Source organism: Rutilus rutilus (genome assembly GCF_951802725.1).
Source record: "Rutilus rutilus genome assembly, chromosome: 16".
NCBI classification, from domain to species: domain Eukaryota; kingdom Metazoa; phylum Chordata; class Actinopteri; order Cypriniformes; family Leuciscidae; genus Rutilus; species Rutilus rutilus.
The window spans coordinates 21,233,859-21,246,349 of NC_140224.1; the positions used below are offsets into that span (position 1 = coordinate 21,233,859).

The following is a 12,491-nucleotide window of genomic DNA, read 5'->3' on the forward strand; positions in this document are numbered from 1 at the left end:
TACTTTAATACCATATGGGGTAAGTATGATACTTCAGAATCTAATCTAATTGTGTTGCATAACCATCTGCAGCATAATCAGGAGATTTAAATTCAGATTCTGATATGCTAAAAAACCCCGCTAGCATGTTTGGAAAATGAAAAACCCAAAGTGATTACCGAACACATTGAGTGGGGAGGGAAAATCTAGTTATTCATCTTTACACATACAGTTTACTTGTTAATTGAACTGTCGTATTAAAAGCAATTCCACACTAACAGTCTGGATATCAGCATGGATGTGATTACCTGTGGCCTTGTGCCTACAGCCAATCAGATGTGCTGATATACAGATCAACAGCACTTGCTAGTGTGATGTTTCTTAAATGTTCGTAGTATTTAATTAAAATATATGTAGGCTACTTATAAGTGCTACCTATCTGTTCCTGTACTGTGTCGTGCTTTACTTTTATTCAAGCCAGATATTCATGTGATCTGGACGCTTTTTCTGTTTTCATATTTAAGCATATTAAATATATTTCTGTACATTAATTGTATTATTTATGTAAGAATTGTATTTAAGATTATTTAAGATATTTGACTGAACTACACAGACGCTTTGTTCAGAAACGTTTAAAGATATCTGAAATAGGGGTGTTTGTAAGCTATTTGTTACATTGATAATGCCTGTGTTGGTAATGCACTGTGTAAAAAATGTGGTATGTTAATGAACTTGTGGTATAAGGGCTTTGAACAATAATTGGAGAAACCAAAACTGGAATGACAAGCTGAAATCTTTTTTTAAATAGGGTTTTATATTCACATTTTGACTAAATATGAGTTAATAAAACAAACAATAACAACAAAAATAATGCTTGAAATTGTAAATCAACGTTATCAGATGAATTTGACGTAAAACGAGTGTAGATTTGTACTTCAAACAATGTCTCTTTTCAAAATAAAATTTGTCAGACGTCGAAATGGTTTTGAGGATTTTGGTTTGGTTTTATTTATAGGCTACTTACTTCTAAGAACTCCCTAAAACCATCAGCACTCACCATGCAGGTACATGTAAGAAGATGTCGGTCATGGTTGTCGAAGCAGAAAGCAGGAAATCTCAATTGTCTCACACAGCATCACCGAGCCTCTACTTGTCACACGATGATCTGGGATATATAGATGTCTTGCGCCCTCTTTTGGCGATAGCGCATAGTGTATCAGAAGTCGTTTAATCAATAAAACATTACTTCAAAAAGTATACTGTTTTATTGGGCACACGCACTTGTTTGTTAGTCATTAAAAATATGCTTTAGAGCATTCATGTTCCAAGGATAGTTGGAGAGTTCTCCCAAAATATCTCTCATTTCATCATCTATCACCTTCTTCCAAATGTGCACGAGTTTGTTTCTTCCGTTCCGTGGAACTCATTTATGACAAAGCCATTCAATTTATTTGTAGGCCTATGGAAAAAAAATATGCCATGAAAATTGAATGGTGACTGAGACGGTCAGTCCTCAACATATCCTTTAGAAAATCATATAGATTAAGTTGCCTAAGAGTTGCCTAAATGTCCCTTTAACACTGTCATTCAGTCCGTTTCCAGCCTTTTCCCTCATAACAGAAATCTCAATTTTCCTCACAGCAGTTCCTTGATGTTCAATAATTTTTTATGATTTTTATGATCTGATATTACTGACATATTTAATATTATATCTGCATATCGTAAAAAAAAAAAAAAAAAAAAAAAAAAATGTAAACAGTCAGATGAGAAAATCTGGATTACGTTTTACTGGATTACCAAATTTTTCCTGAATCTGAAAAGGTTGAGCATTGTGATGGGTTTGATTTCCAGAGAATGCAAGAACTAATAGAAAAGCTAGCATATACCTTAAAAGCAATGAAAGTCACTTTTATCCAAAGCGTCTGCCAAATGCAAATGTAAAATTAAACGTAAAATCATTCACTACCATTATACATATACCTTGTTTGCTTAGTTGGCACCCATTCAAGGTCCAATCTAGTTGAATTTTCAGGTTTTTTTTCCCCAATATAATTTAAGACATCTAAATACTGTTAAAAATCCACTTTGCTTCAATAGCAGAATAAGAAATGTTCATTGTAAGTGAATGTGCTGTGTATATGTGAGTAAGTTTAAAGCAAAAATACAACAAAACACACTCCACACTGCATTTTTTTCCTTTTATTTTTTTTTCCTTTTTTAGAAAACAAGAAGTTCCAAATACTCTGAAACCTGAATCCCAGCCCTGCCCTCCACCAGCGAATCGCTACAATCAGATGGAAAAGAACAAAGGTTTCATCAATACATGATCCTAAAGTACAGCAATGCATAGAGATCTGGTGAACGTCACCAAACCTGGTTCCCTGCAGAGCCCATTAAATTGGGTCGTGTACACCAGAGCACCAGTCGGGTCAGCTTAAGTGCAATGTTGGAAGAACTAACATGCCAAAAGGGTTCAAAATCAAGGAGGTCTATGATATCTCATATTTTTCCTCCATTTAGTTTATCTTGCAAGTGACTGTGTGAAACCTGTGGAGCAGAAATAGCCTCATATAAAGGTCATGAGGTCATAACTTTATTGAGATGGGCAGAAGCAACACTATAATGGTGCCAAAGATATGTAGAGGAGATTGTACTAACTGGTGTGCTTAAAGTGAAAAAATATCCTAACCAGCATGGACAACTGGTCTAATAGCTAGACCAAAGTATGGGTTAAGTTGAGCTGTTGAAGGTGTGAGAAGTTGGTGTCAGGGTCCAGATTGGTCTCTCTGTTGGCAAAGGCAACAGTGCCGTGTGATGCGAAACATTTGAGCATGATGCAGTAAATGAGAGCTTAAAATTCAGTGCTTAAGAGGACCTATCAGACACAGGAACTGTTTAAATACCATTCGGAACAGGAATATGAAGAAACAAATTTCAGCATAAGAAACAGCATATGTGCGTATGGAGTGTTTTGTGTACAGCCTATACACAGTAAGGTTGAAGGTGCTAAATTGTGTCATCAAGCAATTAAGACCAAAAGCTACAAACATGAGTCCCAGTGGATCTGCAAATCCGAACTGTCCAAAAAGTCTGCAGAAAATACACTGGGTGGGGTGTGCGAGCTGAGAGGGGCAAGGACCATACCCCCGCCGTTACAATTACTGCCCCCTCCTACCCCGGGTATATCCAGCCAATCCATGCTATCCAGGGTGGGGTCTTCAAAGTCCAGGTTGGCCGGGTGGGGTGAGAAGCTCAGGTCACTGGTGTCCATTGGAGATGTGGGATGGTCCAGAATACTGTAAGTACTCAGCATTTGGTTGTGGAGGTCATCGATCAACGTCAATGGGCCGTCCGGCTCCACTCCGAGGAGAGGAGCACCGGTGGTGCTCTCCAGGAAGTCCTCGAGGTAGACAGTTCTAGAGCCAGGCCTGTCCTGGGTGTCGGGGAGCTGCTGGGAAGGAGAGGGAACAGGGTCGGGCTGATGTGTGGGAGGCGAGAGGTGGAGCGGAGGAGGTGGGGATGGAGTGGGTGGGCTGGAGTGAAGGTCTGACAGGGAAGGGTCTTGACTGGCTTTAAATCCAGATGAAATTTCTGCAATGTGGAAAGAAGAGAGATTTATTATTATTAATATATATTTTTGAAAGAAGTCTCTTATGTTCACCAAGGCTGCATTTATTTGATCATACAGTAAAAAAATAGAGTAAAAATAGTAATTTTGTGAAATATTATTACAATTTGAATACATTTAAAATGTAATTTGTTCCTGTGATGGCAGCAGTCTTCAGTGTCACATGATCCTTCAAAAATCATTCTGATATACTGATTTTGAGCTCAAAAATCATTTCTTATGATTATCAATGTTAAAAACAGTCGTTTAATATTTGTGTGGAAACCGTGATACATTTTTTCAGGATTCTTTGATGAATAGCAAGTTTAAAAGAACAGAATTGATTTGAAATAGAAATGTTATAAAACACTGTCATTTTCCATATATTTAAAGCATCCTTGCAAATTAAAGTAAATTTCTCAAAAATTCTAGCTGACCTCTAACTTCTGAATGGTATATTTAAAACTTTTTACCTCCACTCTTGATCAGGATATCGAACAAATCATCTATTTGCTGGTTGTTAGAGACATTATCCTGTGAACAGAGAATAATCACCAATGTTACTATAAGAAAAACAGTGGAAACAGAAAAAGAAGGTGAAAGAATGAAGAAAAACAGAAAAAGAACAAAGTAAGAATGTGAGTGAAGGCCATACTTTAAAACGCTGAGGGGGGTGAGGGTTCGGCTTTGGGGAGGAAGGGGTGAACAAAGTATGTTGATCAAATGTTGGGCAAATGTCCTCCTAAAACAGATGGACATGATGGGTAGAGGAAAATGGAAAAAGAAATGCAAGCTTTAGCAAAGAAGGAGATAAAGACAAAAGGAAAATGGGTAACAAAACAAAAGCATGAGTATTATGAGTATAAATAATGCATGTGCGATACCTTAAATGAAGGGGGTGAAGAGGGTTTGTTCAGTGGGTTAGATTCCTCACAGAAGAATGGCTCAAAGCTTGGTGGGGCGGACACTGGCTGGCTAGACTCCTGAACACTTGTGGTCTCCAAGTGGAGCCCTACTTTCTGAACCTGGAAATGGGAGATTTCAGCATGAGTCAGCTGCAGAGAGGAGATAAAGCACAACTATATGCAGCCTAGCCCTTTATATCCCCCCAAGTACTATAATTGTAATACATATACACTGTTTTGTTAGCTCTCAATGCAATCCACAAATACCCATGCTTTTGAATGACTGAAAAAGCCCCAGTCTCAATTATACTGAGGTGGCATACGTGTTCAAATCTGGTGTAAATCAGATGCATCTCATTCAGATTCAGGCAATGTATGATTTAATAATCTATGTTGATTTCGAATAAGAATAGTCCAAAAAATTCCCTTAATTAACTAACTTCCCCTTGTAATTTGAAAACGTGCTTATCATTGGCTTTCATCATACATTATTTGTACATACAGTCAAACCAAAATTCGCTATAGTTTAAAAAATGGTAATAAAATAGTCAAATTATCAAAGTGTCTGAATAATTTCTGGTCCCAAATTTTTTATAAACATTTCTGGTAGTCCACTGTATGAAGAATTTTTTGGTATAATAAGTAACAGTTTACTTTATTTTGCTATCCTCACTTACATAAATTAACTATAGTGTCCTGCACCCACTAGTATAAAACATAAAAAAAAATGTATCTGGTGTATATTTGGTATACATCTTGGTGTTTCATGCCTTTTTAAAGACTTTACAGTTCAAGTTGTCAGAGAGCTCTCCATCTCATGTAAATGCTATTTTTTAGAACTGTAAAAGGTTTGAGTAAGCACATCCACATTGTTATATGCACATACTTTGGGGATGGGCTCTTTGACAGCTTGTGATTGGTTGGCAGAATTAGCCACATCAGCAGATGACTGGCTAGGGAGCTTGCTAGGGGTTGACTGCAATCTCTGAAACACAAAAAAACAAGGATTATCATTACACATTAGGAAAAAAAATATAAAGAAGTAAAACTGTTTTCAACATTGATGATAATAATAATAATAAGTTTCTTGAGCACCAAATCATCATATTATATGTTATATATGATTTCTCATGTGACAGTGTAATGGCTGCTGAAAATACAGCTTTGCATCACAGGAATACAATTGCATTTTAAAATATATATAAATAAAATTTTGTTAAAATCTTAAAATGTTGTTTAGTCACCTGTAGAGTAATTCGTCCATTAGATTTGCTCTGAGGGGACTTTCCAGTCAGGCTTTCCACACTATTACTGGTGAGTGCAATCAGATAACGGTTGCCATTGCTGTCAGTGACTAGCGTGGGTGTGGAGTGAGCTTTCAGGAGATCCAGTGGGAAAGACGTAGTAATCTGAGTACCAGATGGCTGATTGATAAACACCTGTGAAACCTGTTTAAAAAGAATAAAAATAAATAAAAAATAACGTGAAAATGACGGAAAGACCTGCACAAAAACAAAATGCACTCAACAAAAACTGGACATGTCGCTGACCTGTGGTGTCTGTAACTGCTGATTTTGTGGCGTCTGCTGCTGCTTCTGATTGGTTTGTAGCTGCTTTTGTTGGCTCTGCTGGATGATGAGCTGCTGCAATTTTTGTTGCTGCTGCTGTTGTAGTAACGCTGTCTTCTTTTGCTGCTGCAATTGAGTCTTCTGCTGCTGATGTAACAGCGTCTTCTGTTGCTGCTGCTGAAGTAACTTCACCTTCTGCTGCTGCAGTAACTGCAACTTCTGCTGCTGCAGTAATTGCGCCTTCTGCTGCTTCTGCAGCTGCAACATCCGTGTCTTTCCTTGCTCTTGCTGCAGTTTCTGTGGGTCGATTTGCTGCTGCTGTTTTTGCTGCTGCAGTAACTGTGTGTTCTGTACGTTTGGTAGGTCCACGAGCATTTGCTGCTGCTGCACTTGCAGCCGGTGAATCTGCTGCAGCTTGAGCAGAGTCTGCTGCGAACACTGCGTCTGGATCTTTTTTAGGGGCTGGAGTTGCTTCTGCAGGTCCTCTGATGTGTCCATCTCCTCCTTGACCTCCTCCTTCACCCTCACTTCCAGTCCGTTAGACAGCAAAGGTATTTCAGCATGGCCCATGTTGTCTGCGACCTCTGCAGCCGATCCGCGCTTACCCTGCTCCAGCTGAGAGCGCAGGGTCTCCACCAGCCTCTGCTTCTGTCTGAGCATGCGTGTCAACTCCTCGATCTGCTTGTCCTTCTCCTGAAGCATTTGGTCTTTGTCCAGAGAAAGCACTGCAGTTCCTGATGCTGGACCTGGATCCTGACGCTGCAAGACTGGCAGCAGACCCAGACGAGAAAGGCTGCAGGATGCCTGCATCTGCCCGAGAGACTCCTCTTTAATTGGAGACCGGTGGTCTGGAGACGGGTGCAGGCTGAGCTGTGTGAGAGGTGAGCTAACCTGTTAAGGGAGAAACAAGTTCTGGTTACACTTCATTTTAAGGTGTCATTGTTACAGTGTAATTATATATTTTAGTACTGAGTAATATTAAGCAACTACATGTACTTACTATAGGATTAGGATTTGGTTGAGGGTTAGTTGCATGTAATTATGCATAGTTTACTGTTATTGCTACGGTAATTACATGTTACATAATGTAACAAGGACACTGGAAAATAAAGTGTTACCCATTTAAGTACTGAGTAATATTAAGAAACTACATGTACTACTTACTATATGGTTAGGGTAGGATTAGGATTTGGTTGAGGGTTAGTTGCATGTAATTATGCATCGCTTACTGTTATTACTATGGTAAGTACATGTAACAAGGACACTGTAAAATAAAGTGTTACCCAAGTCTCTTAATTTTTAGAATTTAGAAAAAAAATTATTGTCTATCACTGATGATAGAAATTTTTCTTAGGTTAAAAAGCTCTTATTCAATACAAATCTGTACAAATTACATAATAGGGATGTAAAACTGAACTAAAATACTAAAATAAGTTTGAAAAACTTTAAAGGTTAAATTTAAGTGTGTGAATTAACTTATCGTAAAGTCTTAGTCTAAATGAAAATAGGGGAAATGAGCATGAACTGAATATATCCAACATTGAAAGATACCGATACACTAAAAAAAGGTACCGATACATTGTGCATCCCTAATTTTCTTTTAACCATTTCTGCTGTGCATCTTCAAACACACAGACCTACCATTTCTCCAAACACATCCCCATTGCAGCTGGTCTCATCTGGACTCAATCCAGCCAGAGAGCGGTCGGAGGGGGTAGGAGATACAGGAGGAGAGGAGCTAGTGCTGCTGAAGCGCATGATTTGTGGTGGAGTTGTGCTGTGGACCCTAGTGGTAGCCGCTATTGAAAAGGCAGACACTGGAGCAGCCACGTCTTTCGGGTTTTGATGTTGGGCGGCACCAGATGACTGAACTGACACCTGCGGTAACTGAGCAGGCACAGTTTTCATAGCTGCAGCTCCTGCGGCTGATGATCCATTGTTCTGCTCCTGGTAGTTCTTCAGTCGTTCAATAAGATCGTTCTTAGTTCCAGATACTGTCAGACCCCTCAGTTTGAGCTCTTGTTTAAGTTCTGCAACCTGAAAGCGAGATCAATCAGTTCAGTTTCAAAATATCCACAGTAGTGCGCAACACTATCAAATTCTCCAATGGTTCTAATATTGAGACTAATATTGTTTTGTCTGACCTTTCATAAAATCTACATTAATATTTTTTTAAAGCACTAAAGACAAAGTAGGAAAAATATTTCTGGAACCAAAATCACCCAAGAAATTAAGTGGTCACTGTTATTGCTTTAGTATAAGTGAATAAATTACATCTGTTACCCACTTTGAATTCATCCAGATTTGGGGGTAAAGTGCTGGGCTTAGCTCCTCCTGCTGTAGGCTGGGTCTGACGATTGGGCCCATTCTGATTGGAGGAGACTGTTGAGCATGTGGAAATAGTCTGGGAAGAGGAGGGGCCCAGACTGGTGGATGGTTGCTGTTGTTCAGCAGGAAGTCTGGAATTGAACAGATTTATTTTTGTTTCATAGCTAAATCAGTTAGTTATGTCTACACTTCTCTAGAACGGTGGCTTTGCTTAAAGGTTGTATCAGTGATTTCAGGCCCAATTTTTTTTTTTTATCACATTCATCTAATCTTTCCTAACGATCCGCTAGCTGCCCGCCCTATAAGCATGCCGTCAAAAAAACGCGTCTCTGTAGGCAGCCTAGGCTCTGAGATCTGCACACAAAAACAATTGGTTTCACCAACCACTCAAAACCAAAACAAATAGTGTTCCAACCAATCACCGACAGGGGGGAGGGTGTTGTGAGGAAAGATTAGATGAATGTGCTAAAAAAAAATTGGGCCTGAAATCACTGATACAACCTTTAAGAGCTGAGATTTTGTAACCTGCATTTAATGTATTCTGGATCAAATTTAGTTTTATCTAGCAAAGGTTTGTCTGTTTACTTTGTTATCATAATTATGCATGATTTAGCATTTTATTATTTGCATTTAAATTGGAATGTTTTGTGAATCAAAACAGATCTGTGACCCATTTTTTTGGTCATGGTTGAGAACCACTGCTCTAGCAGACATACACCACTGATCAAATGTTAAGGGTCAGTAAGATTTTTGTACATAATTATTTATTATTATTATTCAATTCATCATTTTATGCAGCAAAGATACAACAAATTGATCAAACATGACAGTAAAGACATTTAAAATGTTACACAATATTTCTTTTTCAAATAAATGCTGTTCTTTTGAACTTTCTATTTATCAATAGAATCTGACATTTTTTTTTAAATCACGGTTTCTTCAAAAATATAAATAAGCACAACTGTTTTAAACATTGATAATAAATAAAGATCTAAAGGATCACATGACACTGAAGACTAGAATAATAGCTGCTAAAATTCAGCTTTGGTATCACAGGAAAATAGAAAACAGTTGCAATAAAATAAAATAATAAAAGTTTGTAATATTACTATTACTATTTGCTATTAAAATGAATCCATATCATGTGTGGTTATACTCACTTTGGAGGGGCAGGTAAGATAGTGTGGTAGTTGTAGTGCTGCTGTTGCTGGTTGATGATCTGAAGCTGAAGGAAAAGCTGCTGCTGGTGGAGGATCTTGGCGTACGAAGAGTCCAGCTGAGGAGGAGGCTCCCGGTCGTTCTTCTGGTCAGGTGGGATATACTGGTGATATTTGAGTTTCTTCACTTTGGGCTTGTTATCTTTGGGTTTCTTAGATCGATGAGAGATTCGATCTGTGCTGGACTTAGACTGCTGCTTGTGGTGAGAAAAAGCAAAGGAACAAAAAAAAAAAAAGAGAAGCATGAGTGATGAAATTGGTTTAGACTGAAAAATGAAACTGATGATTGGTTTTGATGGCTTTTGCTTTACCTTTGTATGTCCCGTCGGTGGACGGGAAGAGCTTGTCATGGTAAATTCACTGGTTAGATTCTGTGGCGGAGAGGCATCGGCTGCAACGAGTGGAGGAGGTGGGGCCTGAGTGAGGAACTACAATATACACACGGGTTAAATACGTTGTGTGAACTTAAAAGCATTACATTGTCCTCAACTCTGCATATGTTCCATTGTGAGCAATAATAATTAGAAACGATCCAAATGGAAAAAAATAACCTTGACCATTCTGCTAAATTTCTGTTTTTGTGTTCCAGAGAAGAAAGAAAGTCTGTATGTTTACAACAACATGAACTGTCCCTTTAAGTGTACAGCAGTGCTGCCCTCTAGCTTACTGAAAGGACAAAATAAATATTCCATTTATCTAATATTGAACATCTGAAACAGGAATGTACCTGAGATGGTGAGAGGTCTCCATTCATATTCAGCATATCAGAGGGGGAGTGTTGAGGAGCAAGACCCAACGGAGAGTCCTGACTGCACTGGGGATCCGGTGACAGCGCATCACTACTGTCCTCATCCAATGAGGAGCTCTCACCCTTCGGAGACTCGGTACCTGATAATACACAAAAAATGAGTTGTCTGATATCTGCATTAGACACACTTAAGAAATTAATGATAGTAAAACTAAACTTAGATTTAATATTTGGATTGCGAATGAATCAATGTGAGTGAATCTTTTAAGTGAACAAATTGACATTTTTTGTTCAACTGTTACACAATTTAAATGAAAGGGATATTATTGACAAGAAATGTAGTTAAAGTTTCCTGCTTTTGTCAAATTTGCAAATAATAGATTTGCATTGTCATTTGTGGAGAAAATGCTTATGGTGCTTAAACAGAAAAGCTGACATAGCTGTAATAGTGCATGCAACATAAACACTGTTTGTGATGGTGGTTACAGACTAACCAATGAGTGCATGCACAGGCAGGATGTTCTTGTGGATGAGCTCGATTGGCCCAGGGCGGTGAGATATCTTATCATTGAGATCGTCTGCCAATCGAGCTCTCTTCAGCTTCAGCTGCTTGGCCTGCAGTGAGGGCTCGGCTGAAGTCTCTGCGGGTGAAACAAATTGAATCATTAACAACTAAATCACTTCCTCCACTTGTAAATACCACCTAAATTCCCCTCTGAGAATAGTATCAGAAAGGGAAATAATACAAAAGAATATAGAAGTTACAGACAGCTCCTTCATTCCTGAACAGGTCAAGATGAGATAATGGCTATGAACCTTTTTCAAAACTCTGGGGTGCTCAGAAGTTGTCATAGTTGGGCAAACTTATATAGTGGTGAATAGAAACTACAACAAAGATATACATTTTGCTTTCTAATAGCATAATATATATAGGGATTGGTTACAGTGGTAACTAGTTTTCTGAAATGTAATGCAAAATATAATAAAACAGTTTAGTGTTATAAATGCACAACCGTTTGTTAAAAACATAAAATGGAAAAAAAACATTTGTTAATAACTGTGGACAAGCATCATTACAGTCTGTGAAAACGGTCCATTGCAACTGCAAGAGGCAGAAATTACATAACAGAAACATGACGTGCAATAGATTAAAAAAGAAAAGAAAATTTAAATGATTAAATATGTTGACCATTTAATATTACTCTATTTTAATATTCAAAAGAGAATGATGTGACTCACCTTCTAGGATGTGCATCCTGACCAGTTCTGACCTCTCTGGCCGACTCCTGATCTTCCTCTTCAGGTAATCCTCAGTCTGCACCAGTAAAAGAGAAAACAACTGTGTCAACAAAAGTGTCAATCAAAGATGAGAAGCAAGTGAAAAAAGAGATTAAGTCACTTACGCGTGCTCTCTCCAGACTTTTCCTCTGTTCGTGGAAGGCAGCCGGACTCTTCAGAGCTGTGTACAGAAACAGAGATGCCCTTACTTCCTGATGTTCAGTCGCAGGGACTGATGTGCATATTGGTCATTGTGACTGTCAGGTACTCGATAGATTAATCAGCAGAGTATTCAAGATCGGGTGCGGGAGATGGAGCGAAAACACCAGAATGTTTCCTGCGTGAGCTAAACTACTCCAAACAGCTGCCCAATACATATTGTGTTTTCTCACAATTACTGCTATGACTTTTCAAGTACTCTTGTATCGGTACAGATCTAGGCCAATGTCTCGTATTCGATATTGAGGAACTATGTAAGGAGAATGTAAAACTAGTCATTAAAAGGTCATTCTGAAAGGTCATACGAAAAAAAAAAAAAGAGAACTTCGTTATATCAGACTCTCAAATCATCTGCTGAAAGAACAAAGAGAGGTCAGTATAATAACAGCAAGGGTGTGTATCCATCTGCATGGATGAAAATGTACTTGGGATGTCAAAATGTATATATTTTAAAAGACTTAAAATAATTTAGTTGCTAATAGTAATTATAGTTTTTGCTAAACAGTTTGCCACTAGTCATCTTACAGTATACCAGACAGGTATATTCCTACATTGGAAGTAAAGTATACTAGTCCAGTGTATGTGCAGTAAATATTCACTACAACAACAGTGGATATTATTTCTCTAAAAAGGTTGAAAATG

At 38.2% G+C, this 12,491-nt stretch overlaps 1 protein-coding gene across 6 annotated transcripts in view; it reads right to left on the reverse strand.

Annotated features, from left to right (window-relative positions):
• Positions 1-2,197: 2,197 nt before the first annotated feature.
• mrtfab (myocardin related transcription factor Ab) overlaps positions 2,198-12,491 on the reverse strand; it is a 38,592-nt gene continuing 28,298 nt past the window's right edge. For 3 of the 6 annotated variants that reach the window (XM_084434297.1, XM_084434300.1, XM_084434296.1), the window contains 15 exons: positions 11,756-11,811; positions 11,592-11,667; positions 10,847-10,993; positions 10,332-10,492; positions 9,916-10,032; positions 9,548-9,798; positions 8,347-8,518; positions 7,701-8,096; positions 6,042-6,950; positions 5,736-5,939; positions 5,378-5,476; positions 4,471-4,611; positions 4,242-4,328; positions 4,060-4,120; positions 2,198-3,570 (listed from right to left, as the gene is read on the reverse strand). In XM_084434297.1, the coding sequence (XP_084290423.1) occupies positions 3,020-3,570; positions 4,060-4,120; positions 4,242-4,328; positions 4,471-4,611; positions 5,378-5,476; positions 5,736-5,939; positions 6,042-6,950; positions 7,701-8,096; positions 8,347-8,518; positions 9,548-9,798; positions 9,916-10,032; positions 10,332-10,492; positions 10,847-10,993; positions 11,592-11,667; positions 11,756-11,811 (3,428 nt within the window). In that variant the 3' untranslated portion in view covers positions 2,198-3,019. The remainder of the gene's footprint in view (positions 3,571-4,059; positions 4,121-4,241; positions 4,329-4,470; positions 4,612-5,377; positions 5,477-5,735; positions 5,940-6,041; positions 6,951-7,700; positions 8,097-8,346; positions 8,519-9,547; positions 9,799-9,915; positions 10,033-10,331; positions 10,493-10,846; positions 10,994-11,591; positions 11,668-11,755; positions 11,812-12,491) is intronic. The other 3 variants (XM_084434299.1, XM_084434301.1, XM_084434298.1) reach the window with 1 other exon arrangement.